Source organism: Varroa destructor, unplaced genomic scaffold (assembly GCF_002443255.2).
Source record: "Varroa destructor unplaced genomic scaffold, Vdes_3.0 BEIS01000002.1, whole genome shotgun sequence".
In the NCBI taxonomy this organism is placed as follows: Eukaryota; Metazoa; Arthropoda; class Arachnida; order Mesostigmata; family Varroidae; genus Varroa; species Varroa destructor.
Genome location: NW_019211455.1, coordinates 1,423,414 through 1,446,040, shown reverse-complemented (window position 1 = coordinate 1,446,040; position 22,627 = coordinate 1,423,414). Strand labels below are relative to the sequence as shown.

The window sequence follows — 22,627 nt, the reverse complement described above, 5'->3', positions numbered from 1 at the left end:
TCTTGGCGATACATTTGGTGTGAACCGCCGAATCCTTGGCTGGGTACTTCGAATGGAAACCTTTCTCAATCGCCCTGGGGCAGCCAATACCACTTTGTCAACCTTCTATGTTAATAGCCACTATGGCCATTACTTATTTGGTCCTATACTTACTCACTGTGTATATAGCATAATAGATAATTAGATAAATATAAACTGCACTAGTGGCTCGTAACGGCCAATGCTGACGACATAGTGCCTGTAGTATAGCGAACTTGTGACACGTAATTATTACGTATGATGCCGTAAAGTATATCTCTTCAGTTACCGTTACAGAACCCGTTACAGCTTATTGGCAGTAGCTACAACGAGTATCATTAAGCTTGATAGTGTTTATGTTTGATGTCCATTTGCCTAATTATAATTAGAATATTAATAGATAATAATTTTTACCGGTGTTCGCAATATACATTCGCACAATAAGCATTAAACGATGATACTTTCGAAGTTGTATTTCATTATTGTAAGTAAGAAACCTATCTATTTACCACTTACTTTATATATATATATATATATATATATATATATATATATGATATTCGGTTCAAACGTTGCCAAATAGGTTTACAATCCAAGCAATCAATCAACGAACACACTCATATGCGTTGGGGGTATTTGATCAATAGAGCATCGTCGTAAAAGTGGTGTCTAATATTGGCTTTACCGATCTTCGCATACGTATCTGTTGAACGTAATTAGTAAAAATAAGGTAGCACCACCGAATTTTCGCCACAGACTTTTGCTGTCACTTTGATTGACTGTATGGGCAGTGACATAATAAATGGTTCGAGATGAGTCTAGGGTAGAAAATCTATAGGAAGAGTTTAGATTTCGACTGGATGAAATATAACAAAAAATAAAAAATAGCGGATTATACTGGTAATTTCTCGCAAAAAGAATAGGTAATCATTCCCCATTGCCTTTGCAATAAAAATAATTATTGTTAAAAATATTATTACAGAAAAGAGCCTTTCAGTCATTCAGCGCTGCTTACGTACGTACATACATACAGCAAATTAAATATCGTCATTTGACGACATCCTGAACTGTTGCATAATCCTTCCAATTATATATATATATATATATATATATATATATATATATATATAATTGGAAGGATTATGCAACATCGTTTCGTATAATCATCTAAAATAATCTATTTTCTTTGAAAAAATTAACTTGACTTTTCTAGCATATATACATAAACTATTGACTATATCAGTTTCAGCTTTCGGTTTTTGGAACGAAAAACAAATCACAAGGAGCCATTAACACAACAACAGCCGCATACAACCGTCGTCAAGTGCAAATAATAAAATGCGCTATAGCAAATCAAGGAGTTGTGTTCTTGCAGGACAGAACACTGAGTATGACTGGTCTGATGATTGACCTCAATAACTACAAAAGAACGTTGTCGAGCTTCTGACCCGAGCCATGTGTCTACGGTAGATTGACGTAATTTTGCCTTGTGTTCGTCTCTCACCAAGCTGCGACGTAAGCGAAGAGAGAACCGCAGCCGGCGGCGTTCAATCGTTTGTTCCACCGAAGACCGCCAAACCAACATCGATAACAAGAACATTACGAAGGACACGCAACCGTAACGGAGAACGGGGAAGAAAGCGACCGTCTGGTGTGCGAAAGTCGGCGCTTTACAGCAGAACTCCGATTGTCGGTGGAGCACCAGGTACGATGTGTTTCATCGCAGTGTATTAGTATACAGTGTTTTTAGTATACAGCGGTGTTTTTCCTAGTGATATTTACTCTGTGACCATACGTGCTAGAACTTACGACAATGGAGGCAGCGACAGGTGAATAGAAAAGTGCTCATTGTAATAGTTAGCATGGTCGTCTAGAAATTGTGTGCTCGAGCTGAGCTAGGATCATATAAATGGAGAATTACATCGAACCCACTGCGCTGTTTCTTGTGGCTTCTTATAGATTCTTAATTTGTCTGTTTTGTGCAGCATAATACGCACCCATTTCTCTTGCACAGATCACTATCACAGTGCCCACATAGACAACGTGGTAACCGTAAACGCCAATGTATAAAAGAGTAAAACGAGACAAACCAATTGTCGTTTATGAACGGCCATCGATTTTGTTTGTTTGAACGACTCTTGGTGGGTTTGATCATGAGCCGTAAAATACGCCTCTATTTCAGCCCAGGGTCGTGCACTTGTTGCGACAAATCCGGCCAATGTAGATTTGTTACAAGCGATTGAACCTAAGAGGCCTATGTAGGTGGTAATTGAGGCATGTTCAAGGCCTGCCTCGCCGGCCACAAGAGGACTCGCCATGATTCATTGGAAAAATGGATAAATCTTATTTAATTTTTTACTATTATTTAAAAATATATAGAAATAAAAAAAAAAGCTGTTAATAAAGAACCTCCTGTACTGTTATCGAGACATAAGTGTAAATGGTGAAAAAATAAAAATTTTCCTTAAAAGCTTGTCGGATGTCTACGTAAGTTACACACCTGTTGTGGAAATGTGTACTAAAAAGATTCGGAAATCTGCGCAAATGCCAAACGGTGTTTTTCTTTATTTAAATACACTGGGCGTTCGTAAAAAGAAGGATAACATAGTAAGCACGCGACAACAAACGAAAACAGTCGTCTTATACAACACCACATTAACATCTGTCGACAGCAACAGAGGCAATGTTTCTGGGTACTTTGAAACTGGCAGCCTGATACATTCCTATGGTGCATCGTCGCCCGGGCTCCGTCTTGCATGACGATACCTTGGCTACATGCAAGCTCTAAACAAGCCATGCGCTGATTCGGTCGTGACTGCCAGCAGCTGCTCGGCAGGAACGCCTCAGGTTGTCACAGAATCAAGTAAAAGCATTGGCTATTTTTTGTTCTTCATCAGGGGTTGCGTATTTGTATCTGTTGTTTCTACTCTACTCGCTGTAATTGACCACCCGCACTCAGCCATGCCAAGGGGCAAGCGTGAAAACCGCGAGCCCAGCAAGGGTATTTCCCTTACCGGGAAATACTTTTCTTCGGAAATACATTCTAAGGGGCGTGTGCGATGCGATCAGCTAGAGGGTCTGATATTATTTACATTATTTATATTCTATATTTACATCCTACCTTTCAGCAGTCACTTTAGCCATTCACAACGAACTTTGTTGGTTTATGAAGGAAACCGAGTGTCTCTATTTTATAAAAATGGTATGTAGATATCTGTGAACATTTGCTAGTCACACGCTGCAAAAACAGAACTGATGGAAAACATATCTGAAATTAACAGATTGATTATATTTAATCTACATATAAGAGGAATATATTTTCCAAAAATTATGTGGTTAAGTATGTAGTACACAGCAGTAGGACAGCCTCATGTGAACATTATACCGAAGGTACGCAAGGTAGCCAGATGATAGGATCTTAGTATATATGTCACATCTGTTCAACAAATAAGACTCCGCCGGTTGCGTCAGTTCTTTCTCGGCTTCGAGGAAGCTCTCGCCAAATCATTAAATCTGAATTATTTCACTCGATATCGCCGTTCGGTGAAATGAAAGACTAGCTCTTTATCTTCTTTGTGCTTCGACACCATCGAAGTGTGAGCTTCATAAGCTCGACTTTCACAGATAAGACACATTTAATCTAATACTTCTTAAATCGAGGTAAATATCTTGCTAAAACGGCCTTTCCGTTAGAATCTGTTCCAAAGGCACCAAAACAAGATAGATGATGTATAAAATATTGGTGAGTGGCTCAGGCTCGGTGCAGTAAACGGATCGAATTAATATGGAAACACTTATCCTGGAAATAAACTCAGTGTCACTAGATTAACCTGTTTCGGCCTGCATTATCTTCGCTGCCTATTTTGTGGGTCCTTCGCGATTCATAGATACCGTGAACGACATAGTCCGCTATCCGGCTATGTGGCTCCTCTGAACTTTTCTGTTATCCTTAATTTTCGATATTATTATTAACTCTTACGTTAAGATGTCCATGAGCCTGCACGAATGGTGGAACTGTGGTGTACAATCATTATATGCATAAGCTGAAAACGACAGCAACAATTTTTAGCGAGGAGAGAGAGATCTGATTTTTATTAACATCATGACAACCCCTTCATTAACTGAGAGAAAAAACTCAACGAAATTGAAAAGACTAAGAAAAGAATTACGTAAACAACATCCGGTAAACATTGTTGTAAGTGCACATCGTTAAACTTCTGTCAAAATGACTTGTCAATAAATGACGAACAGATCGTAAGATCAGAATCCGATAATAAAGCTGCACGGGCTTGTCTAGCTATAAGGCCAATCGTCTGAACCCCCCTAAGTGCATTGACACGTAAATACTTGTAACGTGAAGATAGTCTGTTTTTGGCCATTCGTGGACCTTCCGGAACGCTCAAGCAGAACCCAAGAAACTGACCAGGCACTTGTTGCAATAACTATGCTACATAGATCTCTGATCTAATAGTGTGCTAAGAATAGTGGGCAACCTGTAAAGTAACCGGAGGCATAAGCAACCTGTAAAAACACGAAAGCTCCAAAGACCTGGCTGACAGGTAACCTATGACAAATAATAACGTAAATAGGCATATATTCGCAACACAAGGACTGTGGTAGATCCTATTATATAACAAATCAATCAATTAGTTAGATAAATAGATGGATAGAGTTGAATAAAAGTTTTAATTAAAGGCCGGTAACAAACTGTCCGTGGCAAATCTGATGAGATGGTGATCCACACGCCTATAATGTTCTGTTACCTATATAAACTAACGTTTAAAAGTACCGCGCAGATAAATCAGTGACTAAAAATTCAACAAATAATAAAGATATTGTTTCACGTAAGAACAATCTTAATATTAGAACCCTGCGACATGTTTCTGTTAATAATATACTCAAAACTAACACCTTTTTCCCGGGATAGAAATTATTCCTCGTTTTATTAGATTATCGAGTTGATGACATCAGCGGTGCATTTATTGACACCAGTCCCAACAGTAGGGATTAGGCCATGAGCCAAATTAAAGCTCGAATCAGGCCGTCGCTAACGAATAGTGATATCTATGAGATGCTTCTGTGTCAAGTTGAAAGTTCGAGGCTCGAAGGTAAAATACATCCAGGCTATTTTATATAGAAGTAGACGTTATTCGGCTAGCTCTATTGCATTTCAAGTCTATGGCACCAGTCAGTTAATCCGCGAAGCAAAAGAAAACAAATACATATATATATATACATACATTATATATATATATATACATTATATATATACATATATACATACATACATACATATATACATACATATATATATATATATATATATACAGAAAAATATATACACTGTTTAACGGGTAACATTCTGATTACTGTTTCTATTCAGGGCGTAATCAATTAGATATCACGAGTAGACCAAGATTAATTTGTGAAAGAAAATAATAATTTATTTTAAAATACTATTGAAAGTGTAAGAATGTAGCATAGCAGAAAGTTTCAAGCACATCTACCTAAGCGTATCACAATTAATCAATCACGTAAAAAGTAAATTTCAAATAAATGGAACTATGCAGAATTTTCCTAGATGACGTTTTAGCCAAAGACATCGACTAAGATAAGACAAACAAGAACTAAGAAAATGTTCTGAAGACTTAAGCCATTAAGGGAATTAAATGATCACATCATGACATCAGTACGTGTAACGCCCGTCGCATTTTAAAACGTCCCTAATGAAAAGATTGCACCCCAATAGGGGCACACGTCGTCAACAAAAATCACCCATTGTCTATATATATTGATTTTGCCTCCAGCCCTTGGACCTCACTACTATGGAAATCGTAAAATATAAGCTATACAGCCATGCATTTTCAAAATGTACGTATTTCCGGTATTGTCTCATCTCCTCCTTACTATGGAAATGCTTGCTTACGAGGAAGATCTCCGAAAAGAATTATCTACGAGTGAGTATATTGTGTGTATATCCAGATTCGAGCTAGCGAAATTATGTAAATTTGATATACGACCATCAACCTCGCTACCGCCTCAGCATTAACAAAAGTATCCGACGAAACTCGTTCAACGCGCAGATGGGCGCGCTTCGTTCTCTTCATCACAACATGTACATCTTCATTTCCCTGCTGCTTGCACTTAGGTGAAATAGTGAAAGGCCAAGGCTGAGAAGCCGCTACAGAAAAACTATGCAGTTAACTGTGCTATAGGATGTGGCATCTGAGTGACAAGACCTATCTAGCTTAAGAGCGTCCTCACATCGTCACAGTGTCCACATTTACCACGAGGTCGATAAAGGCCCCCAAGTCTGTCTCCTCTCCGAACCCAGTAGTTGGGGCCCACCGGTTTAATTAACTGGCGACCCTTCCTACGCACTTGTCGCTGCCGTCAGGCCGCGTAATTGCATATATTTAACCTCACATGACGAAGCCGGAAGTCAAGAAACGCGAAGCGAGCATGCGTCGGCGTTTGAACGACCCAAAACAGTGGGTGAGCCAGCGCCTTGCCATGAAGATCGAACTATGTGATAGCAAATACATTGGCATCGAATTAAAAGGTCCTGAGGCATTACACAAGCAGTGCGCCGTGGAACGGCACTGCGCGATTTTGTGGAAAACAAAGCATTACGTTGTGTAAAAAGCTCTTATCGTTTTTAGGCATTAAGTTATCATAATTTCCGAACAAACGACTACATCTTCGTCATCAAAGCAATGTACTTTCCTTTCTACGGCTTTCGCCCGTCTTTTTAGTAGTCGGTGTCCCCAGAAAGTTAAAAAGCTTCGTCCTTGGAAACGATCCACTCGTCTGCCTCCGCTCTGAAGTTTTTGCTTTCCTGGCTATGTGGCATTGACTGAAACAAACGATAAACGAGTGAAGCAATGCCTGGACCGTTCAAAAGCGTTCGGGTGGGACAGAGTTTTTTTTTGTTGAAGATTCGGTAGCGCGCACTGAATTATCAAAACATTACGGGATGTAACGTTGTCTTGCAGCAGGATCCCTTTGCATCGCTCTTTGCCAGTTCGGAGCCTTTCTGCCAATTTCGTGGCTAGCGGGTGCACTGATTGACGCAAGTCCACTGTAGTTCTGTCCTAGAATTGGTCAGCTTATAGCATAACGCCTCCTTGTCATTTCACCATTTGTGGAAAAGCAGCATTTGGCCACGAGTGATTCTTCGTGGTGTCGAACTAGTAAGGTCTAACTATCTGGCTTCAGTGTTGTAAAAGATCAGTATTTCGTCGCTGGTAAGGACCTTGTCTCAAACAACAAAAGGCATATTCTCAAATGATCTTTTTGTAATCGTCACTGAATTTATAAGGGTCCACTTATTTTCCCGTTCGACTTTTTCTAATGCATGCAGACGATTGACAACAGTCGTCGGGATATTCGTAGCTGCGCAAAAAGTAACCTACAGTTAGTTGTCACTCGCTTACTATAAGCATCCGGAGCGCGGTTTGTCGTTCAACTTGAGATCGTCAAGTTTGACATGACCGAACTTAAGCTGGCAAGTGGCCATACTCACTGCATATTCGCCTTACGCTTTATAAACAATTCTTAGATCTCGACAGCGCTGCTTCTGGCACAAGAATCGTAACGTCGGACATATAGTTTTTCGAACTTCATGACTGAACACATCGAATCACCACTTCCATTAACAACAGCTTAAGGAAATCAGCAGAAAACATGCCCGACAATCAGAATAATCATCTTATGAGACCTCAGCTGGATACAGTCGGCCGATCTAACACTAGCGTCTTCCATCGGCTTCAACAGCTACCTTCTACACCGCCTAACAGCTTGCCTAGAAACAATCCATAATTGATTGATTGATTCTTTTACGAGAAATTGTCCGCAATGACAAATGGTGTGTTTATTTATCTTGTGCCGCTATAGAAAACATGCGGTGACTATGATGAACGTGGGCTTGCAACAAAATTACTTCAAAGTAAGTAGCTTTATTCGTTCACTAAAGTTGTGTAGTATTGCAACAGAGCTTTATCACGTCTGCACGGAACGGGGTGAATACCGTTACGGCAGAAAAACATAGAAAAAGGATAACTTTTGGGATGCCTCGAAAGGAGCTCCCTGCAGCGGCTGGTTTATAATCGGTTAAAGTAAATTTAGCTTTTGGGCTGTCGTGAAAATACAGTGGGTCTGCCTACTGAATTCGGAGATACGTGATATGGTCTAGGTTGCTAACGTTTCGTGCAGGAAAAAAATGAGCCGTCCAAACTAACGTTTAACTAAAGCAATAAAAACGGACGTAAAACTCAAAAAAAAGTATTTATTTTAGATTAGGCATCAGGATCAAAAGCGCAGACATGTGTAATATTGTAGGTCAGCTGGTTGCTTCACGTAGCGTATACGCACATCACAGTTTTACAGCCACCATCCTTCAGCGTACCTCAGAGAAAATCCAGAACATTTCTACCGTGTGCCATTATGAAATATCGGTGCTATAGCAGTTTCTCCGTCCTGCGTTCTGCATTTCGTTGCCGTAAGCAACAAGTCGATTTGACTCTGCTTCCCCTTTCAGGTACAATGGCACCACATATTCTATATATTGGCACGCACGAACATTTATAGTGTCTCTAATTTGACAATCAGCCGGATGCAAATATCGAAAGAGGTCCCATGTCGGTTACCGCAATGACGACTCTGACGTATGATGAGCGTAGAGCAGAACTGATTTGGTCTCCATGCTGCTACATCTAGTCCAATACTATAGTAATAGAACACATTAATTATCCTTTTCAGAACTATGTGAATATTTTATACGTCCAAGTGGAAACGTGATACAATTCATTGGATCAACCAGTTTAGCTTCGCTGAACTTAGACGTCATGTATAAAAAGTATTATATAATATAAAAAACTATAATACCCAGAGGAACTGTCAAATTATTCGTTACATGATAGATTTCCTCTGATAGAAAGTGTTGAATAAACAACATGCTAAACGCTTGGTTAGCATGTCGTGGAGGAAAACTGAGCGCCAACGCCACTTGGGGGTAGTCACATATAGCTGCTACTTCTGTAGCCAGTCAAGTGTGCGCTTTCGAAACGGATTTTGCTGTCCTATAACCCAGTAGGAAGTGCTTAAACCTAGACCCCTGGCCAATGTCGTTCATAGCGATTTATTTAGCTGATTTCTATGTATGGGTATGGCTGGCACTACGGCTGTACCATCTGGGCTTTTTCCCTCCAGTAGTTTCCTATCTGTTCATTACTAAAGAGGAAGGCTGCAACGATAGCTTAGGTCAGCATCAGTCCTGATATTAGGGTTGGAGAAGTCGGACGTCGCGAACAGGATTACTTCAAATATTTGCCTAGAAAGCATTTGTACATTACATTATTATATACATATGAAGCGGCGGACCCTTGCGGTGCGTCACGGTCTAAAAGTGCCCTGTTTCCAATATCCTTCGAGAAATACACCCTTTATTAAGCAGAATAGTGTCCTGTTAGGACCTGAAACATTCGGCAGCGACAATTGCAGTCATTACAGAATGTGAACGACCTAGTTGTAAAAATAGTTCATATGTCCATTGGAAAAACGTAAAAGGTTTTTATTCCTATTTAGCCTAACCTGACGATACGAAATGACCGCAAGGTACTATTGGCAACTAACAACCGTAATGTGCATTAGGAAACTATTTAATACAATAAAAAGTAAAAAAATATATACATATATATATATATATATATATATATATATAACGACTAAGATGGGTTCAGTGGTAAATCTTAACGCTCATTTTTGTACGCCTCCGTATGCGCAATGCATTCAATGCTATCCGAAAGCTTCCCTATTAGCTCGTTTGAGTTAGAAAGAAAACACAAAATTTGATCGAGGTAGGGCCTGAAATATGGGCGTTCCAGATGCAACGAGAACTGCGTTTTCAACACCTGCTCTACTTTTCGTTTTGCCGAAATCAAACTCCATCCAAAGAAATTTCAGAGATTTGTGCTGTGTTCCGAAGAGCACTGCTAAACGTTGGTTTGCGAAGATTCGAAATGGGTCTTTGCACCTGGAGAAAACCCGACGCAAATCGTCTCCAAAAGAAAATAGTCGGCAAAGGAGTTGTAGATAAGCAGATAAAAATGAGCTGTCGTCATACGACAACTGTGATTCCCTTAAATACAGTGAGATAGACACAACAGTGGCGATGTCGGATACCGCAAACACTAATCACAAACAACAAAGAAAAAGGGACCGTTATCGTATTGTAACACCCCACGTGGCATCGTATACCATATTATACTGGTTGAACAATCAGAATAAGTTCTGATCAAGAGTAGGTTAAGGTCTAGTTAATTTTCGTGACGAGAGGCCGTGGTTGTAAGCGAACGTCATGACACTTCAAAGATAACTTTCCTCACCAGCCGTGCTTCTCTAGCGACAACCACCTATACATCATCGAAAAAACAAAAAAACAAAACAATTATATATGGTACTTGATACGTTGACATTAAGCTTGAGTTCCGCTGCTTTCCAGATGGGTAACTCATGTCTGGTTACCTAATCGAACCTAAAAGAGGTCGCAAAGTATTACGTCACAATATATCGAAATATTGTTATTTTCATTTCGCCTTCGTATTTAGCTGAAAATAGTTCTTTCTATCTGCCCTTTAGGTAGAGAAAGTCTTCGAGACGTTGACTTTGGCTGTATGTAAATCTCAATAAGTAAAAGGATTGTGGAGTTCCAACATACCTCATACAATCGATTATATCACCTCATTGTTTGCCATTACTGTTTTCAACGCTCCAAAGATAAACCCCACATAACGCATATTATTTATGTAAAGCTAATAGTTGCAATGTGCCTTCAGAACAGAAACACGACAGTTGAAGCCCTTCTCTTCTGTACTTTCGTCTTGATGGGGTAAAAACAGGTGGAGGTATTACTAACATTGTCACAACAGCCTATTTGTATACGAGACGCTATCTCATTTATTTTCAGTTAAGTGCTTCTACCCACCATCTGACGCCACACCAGAGCTCGAACTGTTGATGCGGGCACTTCCGCTCATCAATGCAGGACGCAAAATTGCAATACTGTTGCAATGGCCTTTTTTTGGTCCACATTTTTAGCTTAAATGTGGAGAGCAGCTTCGTTGCGCTGATGATCCCTTAGCAGTAACTGAGCGCAGCCGTTTTGTACAAGAGGAGCCGAATGTTGGCGCAGTGTCCTGATTTTGTACTAGCCATCATGTCTCTGTCCATTTTAATGTAGTTTAATTGAAATAAAGTATAAGTGGAAGAGAGAAAGATTATTCCCCATTTTTTTTACAACACATGTACATGGGTAGAGGCCTACGCAAGGAAAGGTTCACTTCGAGTACCTACCCAAGGTAACTTAGCTATATGTGCAATTGTAACAAAGAAACGGAGCAACTCAGCGTTCAACTTATAGCAATATAACTTATAACGTCGCAAATAGCTTATTATTTAATAAGGAATAAAATTCAAACTACGGATGTACTTACGCTGTTAAATTAAATAAAAAAAATTAAATACACTCCACCGAGTTAATTGCATCAGCATTACATAGCGATAATTATTAATGCTGGCAACTAATTTGTAAATAATGCGACTTCCAATGGATCACACTTTTAGGTATTCTATCGCAAGCAATAGGTACTGCTTTATATAGGTATATGCTATATATATATCCCCTAAGCTTTGTTGTGTTTGTGCGACAAGCTCTTTAGTTAGCCATTAAAACCATCTGGAAGACCTTAAATAATGAACATAGAATGAAGAATGAAGGTAATATACATATATATATATATATATATATATATATGTATATTACCTTGAAGCAGCAAAACATACGTTCTACAAGATCCTTTTATGTATTCATTATTTAAGGTCTTCCAGATGGTTTTAATGGCTAACTAAAGAGCTTGTCGCACAAACACAACAAAGCTTAGGGGAGCGAATGCAAAGGTCAGTGTTTGTTCGTGGAAAATCCGAAGGCTTGTTTTGGCCTGGCAACATCAGGGAGTTACGAGTAAAATTTATACACAATCAATCGTACGTACAATCAATCGTACCGATAAACGACCGTCGTTTTGAGTAGCTAGAGTCAGTAACGATAACAATGAGTAACTGCCGATATAGCTATAATGATATAGATATAGCAGTATTAATACCCACAGACAACTGTAGAAATATCTCACGGTCTGACAGTCGATGATTTGCCGGATTCCCTGAGTAAGATACGCAAGCTGATTCGTTAAATCAAATGTTGCACTAGAGCTATTTTTGCTTTTTCGATCTAGAAATAAATAGTTATCTCTTACCACGCGCGAACTCATTATCCCACAGGGCTAGATGAGATCCCTAATTCTGAACCATTTTGCGATGTTTGTCAATCATACATTAAATTACAATTTAAATCTCGCAATATTTTTTAAACAATGAGATCGGAGTCAATTTTCAATGTTACTAATGGTTCCCTGAATCACTAACCGTTAGTCAAGCTACCTTTCTCTACAGGAGAGCTGTAAGAATGATTATTAATTAAATATTCTCTAACAGGTAAATTATTTCCGCAGCTAAAGTCACCATTGTGCGGCTTCCACGGACGTACAAAGGGCTGATGCCGAGAGAATCCAGCAAGTATTACACATTTTCGCGTTCTAGCTAATAAGGAATCTAGGGTTGAGATCGTGGCGAAAAGAGATCGAAAGCGGTTCTGATTACAGTAGTTTCTTATCTATCGTGTATCGTAGGCGTGATCCTGGTTACCTACCTCCAACGGCAGGCGATCGGTAGGCGGCGAAGTCGTCGGAAAGCCAACAAAGTGGCTACGCTGGTCGCCAGCGTGTGGCCTGTTTACCAAGACTCGTCCACTTGGAGACCTCGGAGATGCGACCTCACTTCCCTCTGTGATCATTTACTCAATCAGTCTTTGATGGACTCGGATTTCCTTCACAACATAAACACTTCCCATACAACGGCTGGAACAACTGCAGCAAGCTCAGCCCCGTGAAAATCTTCCAGCATCAACGACGAATAAACGATTCCTCATAAAAGCAAACCATAACCCGTCCTTTAGCGTGCTGCCTTTCCGTCGAATCACTTCTTTTCTTCTATTGCGTTTGTCGGGCTAGCGAATACCAGACGGTAGCGTAAAAACAAAATCGGCAATGGGCTATAACTCGAACATGGCTTTGCATCGGCGGGTGTAGAAAACGGCTCTTCCTACAATCGATCCGAGCTTACCATATTCACACTGTGAAACTGAAATGCCCGACATTAGCTAGCAACGAGATCGGCGTTTTGAGTTGAGCGCCTTCATTTTCATACCGACACTTGCCTTCTTCAGTCAGCCAGCCAGCCACTAACAAACGATCTAAACCCGCACTTCTGGCCACCGACATCTCCTGAACTGCTCCTCACTTCAACTGGTGTTGCCGCACTTCGAAGATGTGCACAGACTATTTTCGATTTATGATGTCCATACAATACCTGTACACGTACACATGAGCACACACTAATAAAGCCTCATTCGTTTCAGAATTTACGCATACTTGGGGCAGAACTAGTTCTGTATGATTATGGCGTGGTACCCAGAAGATCGTAGAAGTGGATTAAAAATAGAGATAACCGTTCTCGGGTTTTTGGTCTAGTTCCAGTGTCGTTCTATTTTTTTCCGCTTATTTTTTAAAACCACAACAGCCACCACGAAGCACAAAAAAGCAGGAACCTTTTCTGTCAGACTTCCGTTGCCAGATTAGACTCTAAAACCCTACGATGTACGTATTTTTCCTGCGTTGTTTTCTTTCTGCCTCACTAAGTTGTAACCAAATATATGTGGTTTTGTGTAGGCTTGTGCGCGGAAGTACATCATACGCGACGAACAGCAAGTTTTCTAAACAAGCTCGTTTCTTTTCCTAAACTCACTAGCAGCTCCCGCATAACACAGGGCCTACTTCTCTGTGGCTTCGTGGGCCGTCGTTGGTGTCGGCCGGGCCTACGGTTTCTATCTGTCTGACGACGGCCTGGGTTTCCTCCACCTATTGCAGCTGGAACAGTCGTAGCAGCCGCTTACTCTCCTCGCCAGAGCGCCTCCTTCATCGCAGCCACTAGCGCCGCTCGACGGCGGTGGCAGTGGCCGCACTGTTGTCGTCGTCGTCGCCGCGAGAACAAGCACCAGCAGGAGTAGCATGCTCTTAGGTCCCAATCCCTGTCCGCTCACTGCTAAGCGGCGCGCGATGTTGTGACTGTCCTCGCGCTCCACAAACGCGTTGGTCCGCCGAGAGCCTATGCAGCCTGTCCAGCCTATGGACTGATATGTCTTACCCTTTCTTTAGCAACTCTCATGACAGGCTTGGCTCCTCTGGTCCGATAGACCGGAAGACAAGATTACAGGATTATTGGCCTAATCCGTGTCGAATGGCCTGTTTCGAGTCGAGTTTGAGGAAAAGGATAGTGATCTGGCGAAAAAGGAGGTGAATGGCAAACGAAACAGGCAGAATATTCTGCGGACAAACCCTGTGGAATGCTTCACCGACTTGCGGCAAAAATACGTTCGAATGAACGCGCGCAAGCATGTCTTTTCCGCAGGCCTGTTGTGGCTAGCCCCCTTCACCAACCCTTCTCCTTCTGTGGGGTGCCTCAAACTTTGCCGCCGCAGAGCCTACTGGGTCCAGGGAGCTCCACGGATCGACCGAACTGCACTCGCATTATAACACCGGACAGAGTGGGAGCTTCGTATGGGAAGTGAGGTTTGATTCGATCGTAGCCGCCAGCATTAGGAGTTGGTTCAGTGCTTAGTACAACACTTTTTGAATTAGCCCGCCTGGGCGCACACAGACGGTGTGCGAGAGAGAAAATAGGCCAGGTCGAAGCAAGACGACTGCGTCAACAACAGCCGCAGCAGCGCAGGGCGGCTACGACCAGAACGCGGACGCCGCGAAACTAAAAGCACAGCAGTGGGATGGCCAGGTGGGCGGTGCTACTCGATCGCTGATTGGCGCTCTGGCAGTTGATGGTGCTTGTTTTTTTGTCTATATGCCCGAAATCGCTATCGATAAATTTGTGGTACTGCAGTTGTTTTCGGCCCTAGATATCGGTAAGTGTAGCTCACTGACTCTGCAATTAGAAGTTTCACGGTGTTTCACCGGTCATTTACGAGGTAGGCTGTGACCGTAAAAGATTTATTCGAAAAACAGCAATGAAGGAAAAATTACGAGTGTGTACGGAGCGTTCGGAGATGATCCTTTTATGTTGCAGATAAAGTGGTACGACATTTCCGCTTGACGTTATTCCTACTTTATCTATAGTATATACCTCGTGCTAGTTAGACGAAAAAACGAAACGAATATTATCTAAAGGAAAGGACCAGAAAAGGCGTTCCTTTAGTTCTTTACTCTATCTATTCTTCCTTTTCTACCGGACTATTTCCTCCTCGGGGTCAGTAGCGCAGGTAGTTACCGCTAATCTCTTACTATGCCGTAGAATAGTTAAGCAAGCATTCGCGACAATTTCAAGTTTGTAGCAGTCCAACTTCGCCGACAAAAGAGCTCCGTTATCGCGTGAATTTTTCGAATATCATCAATTAAGTTTCAATCAGCTATTATTACTCTCTGATCCGTATGCAAACGGATGCAACTGACACTTGTAACCTCGTTGGTTGTCGCTTTCAATAATGGTCAAGTCAACGATTAAGTGTTCTACCGACCCGAGACAATACGAAATTGTTTTGATACTAGAGTCTGTTTTAAGATGTTGCGTATACTTCTATTCGTTTCAGGGATCTGATCAATTTGTCAGTGATGCTTACTGAACGGTATCAGGCAGCGAGTCAACGCGAGTCGATCAGCAAGCGTCGCAATTATAAGTAAATTTGCAAGAAAAGTAATAAATAGAATTAAACCCGATTCATGTGGTTTAATTACGGTCCCGGTACTTATTGTAGTGTGTGGCATTTCTAAATTCTATTGGCAAGTGAATGCTCTGCCGCCACGGGTGTATCGGAGCCAGAAGTGAGATTTAGGTTTCTGACTTTAAATTACAAACCTTAAGTTGAGTACAAGTTAGTTCGTGATGACGTGCTCAAATTGTGAACGTCTCCGTAAAGAGATGGAAGAAATGAAGGAATCGATGCAGCTGAGAGAGTTCGAGCTTGAGGAAAAGCTTAACCATTTAGAGGATACAGTTGAATGGGCGAACGAGGATAAAGGAAATTTGAAAGCGGAATTAGAGGAGACGATCAAAGAACTCAAAAAGTACGTAATCCTATGGTTTCATTTTTTTTTTAATTATATGCGACGTAATGTCAACCAGCTCAATGTTGGTAGCAGAATTTCCTATGTATAACACTAAGTGATTTGTTGTAATGTTGGTTAAGGAAAATTCGTAGCCTTTGGCTCATCTGCACACGGCTGCTTGTAACACGAACTATTCAAAAGACATCTATGATACTTAAGTGATCCTTTTGCGGCTAGGTCACTTCATGTACCATGTGGATGCGAAAGCTTTAACGGCCTGAGCCGTAAAACGTGACCTATAGAATTCAAAATGAGAGGTAAGTTAGAGTCTAGATCGTGTTTCGTATTCGGTTAAAAGTCGAGTATTGTTTGGTACGCGAATATGCATTAGCTCAGATCGAAATATCTGAAAGGTGGCTATGCATTTGAGTGGTGTTCTAATTTATTTTTTATTTTCATGAAATCCATAGTTTGGTCTCGCCTTTCGGTACAATATAGTTCGCCCGATAGTATATATTGTATACGGTAACGTATTTTTTGTACCAATCATTATGTTAAACTGAACAAATGTGTGCGTTCTGCTTTTTTCGATATATCCGTACAAGAAGTTTCGCCATATTACAGGTGAGTCAAGCTAATGCTTTAGTTATCGAATACTAGTGCCTAATTAAACGGCAACCCAAAGCATCAATATATAATACGATAAAGAGATGTTTCAGTGAGGAAAAAAAAATAAGAAAGATATGACAGCTGTAAACCACAATCGGACAAACATTCCATGAGATTTTGAAATTGGTGCAGAGCAGTATGTAAATAGACTAAAATCGACCATAGCAAAACATGGTCTTCGCAGCAGATCCACGTTACTCAGCCTCATGGCATTATTACTAGTTCATAGTAGTAATCAAGTACACGTACGTGACTAGTGCACAAAAAGGCAATAATTATTCCCAATTGGCGAAATTTTTGGAGAAACAAAACTGAAAAGCAAGTGGTAAAAGAAGAAACTACTTTGCGAAAGCGCTTACCGAGTACTAGTCGATTTCACCCCTTTCAAACGTAATCAAAATGCAATTCAGGTAAAAAGTTTTCTTATACGCGTGTAGCACAATACCACCTTGACACATTTGTTATTAACGGTAATTTATCATCTTTCGAAGGTATTGTCCTCTTTTATTGTATATATACCTATGGATAGATTGTAAATTGATATTGTACCGTAGGGTTTTAGAATGCAGTCGTACGGGTCGATATACTATATCATGAAGGTGCTAAAATCGAGAACGTTCTCAAAACATTGACTGTCTTTTCGACGAGCCTGCAATTTCTGTATTTGAACGATAGTCTTTGAGGTACGTATCGTGAGTGCTTAATTTCCTCCATAGTCGGCGAATATACCTTCCCTGTAATAAAATCTAAATTTTCAAGTATTTTTTATATTGTTCGAAGTACCTGGGGAGTCTGAACCTAGATAAGATACTTTCTGGCTAAGGTAATAGTTTCACCGGATCATTCTGCTAATGCAGTTCTTGCAATTAAGCTAAAGTAAAACGTAACGCAGTACAGTACAATTATAAAACACGAAAACAACGTCTCACCATGATGTTACAAAGCACTAGCATTACATTTTCAACCTGATCCATCACTGGTCTACTCGCTGACATCTAGGCAAAATAATTATCACTATCCTAGCGAGGTCATAATGAAGAGTTCCATTTGGTGATCCGGCATTTGGTGATTAGTAAGCAAGCAATTATTATTGACTGAAAAGAACGCCACGCGAAGACAACTACCATTAAGAGCGATTTAGTACTATCAATGATGGCTATTCATGATCGATCTATGCGCTTTATGGAAAACAATCCTTTCTAAAAACGGTAAACGAACAATTTAGTCGCGAAGTTTCACGTACAATGCTGTAGTGACACAAAGCGAAAATGGCGTATTGATCTCTGCGTTCTGACACTGGATTAAATAGCTCTATCTTACTTCCAGATTATCGAAAGCATTTATCGTTACTCTATGGGTTACACGTCACATTAGAACGTAGCGTTCTTGATGACAAAACTCTACGCAACGTGTTTCCTCCTACGGAACAAGTCTATTGATGTCACCCTTGCTATCCAATTTGTGCTTAAAGGGTTCGACGCAATGTTATTATTTGTGGTTTCAAAGACCGCACTTAATCATTCTCGATACACATGACTATTATATACTGTTTAGAATGAAACCATGCCGAAAATACTGCCTTTCAAGCTTACCTTCAGAGAATCGCCAAATACGACTGATACACGATGATGATGATGATGATGATGATGATGCGGTACAATCATCCCAGTTAGGACCAAGTAGTTCCATTTCAACAGGTTCAGTTCGAGGCTGTACCATCCTAAAAAGATGTATCAATGGATTGCTGGCATTGAATCTAAACTGTGCATACTAGATTTTGTGGCGTAACTTGCTCTAGCCAATGATAGCACCTTGTCGTCGTTATTCTATTATAAAATAGAATAACTCTATTCAAACATACAAACGCATGTATGCTTCTTAGTTTCAATATTTTTCGAACACTGGTACGAACACGAACAGGTTTTCTACAGATTTATGTATGCATACTGGGGTACCTAAGGAATCTAACGAAGTACGGTCATTAAGTTTTCTTTGGAGATTTTCAGCTTTCGCTAACGTGTTTACTCGTAAAAATTTTTCCAAGAAACCATAAAATTTGTCATATATGCTATAAAGGAACAAAAGAAAATGAATAGTACACGCAGTATTAAGGCTGTTTGCATACGGACTAGATTTTCATTGGGTTTTATTCGTATTCTTGTGTAGAAATATTAATAATGAATATTAAAAAAAAAACAAATGATTTTTTGCTTTTGATAGCTTCGTTGTTAAAGTGTGAGAAACTGGCCACCCGTAGTAGATTTTCTTCTGCATTCGGGACTGGCCAAATAATAGGTGTCCCAAATAACCACGCCACCTGCCAACCCATATTTATCTTAGCTGGGATTTAATTAATCGATGAATCTCAATAATTTTTACCATTTTTTTTAGGTACAAAGACATAATTGCTAACCTCGGACACGGCGAGCCATCAGGAGAAAAATCTGAGGATTTGGCATCTTCCAAAACGCTCATACCTTCGCAGTTGAAGAAAGAGGCCGTCCCGCGCCTCCTCGAAATCATTAGAATACAATCAGAACTAATGAAAGAGATGAAGGATCTCATAACTGCCAGTGGTTCAGAGGTAGCAGAGGTGGCTGCGACCGCCTAGAATGCATTTTTCGTGGTAACAGATGCGAGAAAAACGATAGAAGCGCCTAACGTGGCGTGGAATAGCTGTTAAGCATAAGATCTGCATAGGGCAGTGGTGGCGTCACATTAATGGCCGTTAAAAAAATTATGACAACGATTGAATAAGCTGTTATTGTAAACTATACGTACGTAGGCATGGAGGGTGCGTTGAGACCACTTAGTCATCTTCCGGCATCAACTGGCTTCTAAACAATCTTTAAGGGGACGTGGTGGCCTTTGGGCTTAGAAATTGCTGGGTTGATCTCTAACGGAAGACGAAATCGGGTTGTGAGAGAGCTGAACGATCAACCTGTTAACATGTTAACGCTTTCTCTAGACACTGTTGCTTTCTTTCCGAATAAGAAAAGGCGTTTGGATAAACAGGCAAAGGGAGAGCTTCGGCCCAAATGAGAAAAAATAAAAACAAGCGAGTGTAAAGAAAGCTCCATCTGATGATGAAATTCCTAAAAAATATTAATTTTTCCTTTGATAGAAGTTTTGAGTAAAATCGTTATGACCAACTGCAAAGCAGATCAATTGCAGTCAAAGCAGAATTATTTTCCGAAGCTTTTCACGCAAATCCACGAAGCTTATCATAATTAAGGGCATCTGGAGCAACCTTCATTCAGTAATCGACGCAAAAAGTCAGCGCCTATTGCGTTATTATTATTTTAAATCTGGCAAGGTATACGAGTCAAAAAATCGTAATATTTTTCCAAGCTTGACACATGCCTAGTGTATTCACTACAGAAAGTGTGCGTTTGCCATTCTTAGCACGGTCTGTTGTTTCCTAGTACAATAAAATCGAAAGAAACCGGCTAAGGCGAGCGAAAACCAAGGCGTAGGTGAACGCTCCGATATGGCGGGTATGTGGAGTTTCGTTACAGGCTAAAATACCGAGCTTACGTCTTGGAGCAAGGCTTAGGCAGTGTAGCCACTGTGCACGCATTTGCACTGTTCATACACTTAAAAAAAAGAAAGTGCCTCTTAGAGCGGCATGGTGTCTATGTACAAGAAGCGAACGAAGATAGCTTAGCCTAGGCGCCACGTATATGAATCTAGCAATATACAGGGTGGGGCAAAAGTCTCTGAATTGTTGAAGAGCCTTTATTTCATATTTGCTAACTTGGCATGAGGTACGCAAGTTATAGCAATAAAGATGTGCTGCATCTTTAAATTATTGTAAATCTAAAGTTATGTGCCTCATCCTGTATAAAAATTGTCCTTTGTCTAATGTATGCACCACTGTCAAACGTTGTTGACTCATTTTTAGTAAAGGCATTACCTTTTACCCAACATATAGAAATGGAGACACAATTATGAGTTGGTGCTTACATCTGTGCAGTTGCAGTGCATAGATATTGTATAAAGATTACTGGTCTTTTCTAATGAAATTGTAGGGTAAGGGAGAACTCAGTCATTGTTGGATTGCTGTTAGATTAACTGCGAAATGATGGCCTTGGTGACAAACAACTTTTCCATAGAAAAGCTGGCCTAATCAGGCAGAATGCACCTAGTGCCTTATTATATATAAATATGCTTATCATTATCTTGCAGTATTGTTGACGAAATCCAAAGAAACATGTTACTTCTGTATTATAACGGTCGATGCCTGCTAACCTGTTGTGGGAAATATATATACTCCACATTGATATTACACAGTTAAAGTTGTTTAGCTGAGAATGTCTATTATTGTTCAATAAAGAAAGAACATAGAAGATATAATTGATGATAGTTTGTCTATTAGTTATTGATGCGTCCTAAGGACGCTGACAGAATGTCAATTTTTAGTTGCGTGTGTGTGTGCGCGTGCGATTATGCATAGGAATGTATGATCACAGTAAGATTTTATTTATTAACAATGCTTCTTGGTATAGGAGGATTTGTCGTGAAAAGTAGATTGAATTCGGCTTCAGGACTGGGTAAAGGTAAACGGAGGTCGTAATGTTCAAACTTTGTAATTTCTGCTTATTTTTTGTCATATATACGAAGGGCGTTACAGCTCAATCCATGAGTTTAGAACAACCTTTAACACTTAGTATTTTTACCTGTCACTAGCTGTGGCACATACGACAAATATAGTGTTCTTATCGATAGTAATAGTTTAATTTTATGTCACTTGTTATGTGTATATGTTTTGTTTACGGGGAGCAGAAAACATAATAGCGACTTTGCAATTATCGTCTGCTGTGCTTGCGATTGAAATTAGGCAAATTTTACACGTTGCTGTTTGTCGTTAAGAGAGGAAAATGGAGGCATAGCCTATTCAAGGGACTGGGTAAAGGCCACCGCGTCGAATAAATTGCGTGCTGCATGCTCAAACATCGATTACATAGCGGAAAATAAGCTTTGTCGTAGCAATAGAACGGCAAAAAAGTAGGATAAAAATGTACACTCTTAACAAAAGGCATTAACAAGGTTAATACGTTATATCGGAATCGACTTTTTAGGTTTGTAATCAAATCGTGATATTCCTGTAAAGCAAATGTGAACAACGAAAGGCTTAATTAAACCGTCGTCTTTAGTGACCCATCAAAGGCTACTTTTCGTTTTCATTTAGCGCGAGACAGATGCGGTAGACCATTTGTTGAACGGATTTCATTCCAACCAGCTTGTTATCTTCGACTTACTGCGATAAACACGAAGATAATAGCTTTGCCAAACATCCAGCATTCGTCAGAAGGTAAGCGCTCGCGGAAGCCCTAACGGACGTGGGTAGAACTGACGCTGTTCCTTCTACTCGTCATAAAGATACTGCGCTATTCGACGAGAAGACGTTTGTATTTATGAGCTGTTAGCATTATCTATGGACTATTTCATGTACCCTTGTCATTATTGATTCTCTTTGCAAATCCGAATTGTTGACAAACGCCTTCTTTTGGTCATGATGTATTTATATCTACAAATGTTTTCACTGATACCGCACGTTAGAAAGCGGATCGTTATGATAATAATGATCTTGAATAAAGATATGTTCCGATTAGAAAAAGCAGGTGCTTTAAGTCGAACACTTTCGTACGTATTTCTGTTGAATAATTATTACAGTGGCAAATTTTACAAATGTTTTGTCTACCTCGTATCCA

General features: G+C 40.2%; 1 protein-coding gene and 2 long non-coding RNA genes across 17 annotated transcripts in view; 2 read left to right on the top strand and 1 right to left on the bottom strand.

Annotated features, from left to right (window-relative positions):
- Nucleotides 1–11,117, top strand: part of LOC111244121 (uncharacterized) — a 63,805-nt gene extending 52,688 nt beyond the window's left edge. For 10 of the 12 annotated variants that reach the window (XR_015322187.1, XR_002670748.2, XR_002670752.2 and 7 more), the window contains 2 exons: nt 1,262–1,847; nt 10,985–11,117. This is a non-coding gene — a long non-coding RNA (uncharacterized LOC111244121). Of the gene's footprint in view, nt 1–1,261; nt 4,855–10,984 lie in introns of those variants that run through there. The other 2 variants (XR_015322179.1, XR_015322177.1) reach the window with 2 other exon arrangements.
- On the bottom strand, nt 8,286–18,763 carry LOC147757231 (uncharacterized). 4 transcript variants are annotated; one of them, XR_015322189.1, is made up of 3 exons: nt 18,506–18,763; nt 12,782–18,007; nt 8,286–10,430 (listed from the first exon to the last, which is right to left on the bottom strand). It is a non-coding gene; the product is annotated as an uncharacterized LOC147757231 (long non-coding RNA). The 4 variants fall into 4 exon arrangements; XR_015322191.1 differs by lacking the exon at nt 18,506–18,763 and having other exon boundaries at nt 8,286–9,349; nt 10,404–10,430; nt 12,782–14,138; XR_015322190.1 differs by lacking the exon at nt 18,506–18,763 and having other exon boundaries at nt 8,286–9,349; nt 10,276–10,430; nt 12,782–14,136.
- Nucleotides 16,081–21,269, top strand: LOC111244120 (uncharacterized). Its single transcript, XM_086981534.1, has 2 exons — nt 16,081–16,262; nt 19,305–21,269. Exons 1-2 carry the CDS (start codon nt 16,081–16,083, stop codon nt 19,522–19,524), a joined length of 402 nt encoding a protein of 133 aa, XP_086837660.1. The 3' UTR covers nt 19,525–21,269.
- The last annotated feature ends 1,358 nt before the right edge of the window (nt 21,270–22,627 follow it).

Excerpts from the sequence above, each read along its gene's own strand:
- LOC111244120 (XM_086981534.1), top strand. The coding sequence starts at position 16,081 with ATGACGTGCTCAAATTGTGAACGTCTCCGTAAAGAGATGGAAGAAATG. Across the intron at positions 16,263-19,304 it reads ACGATCAAAGAACTCAAAAA|GTACAAAGACATAATTGCTA; the intron begins GTACGTAATCCT and ends CATTTTTTTTAG.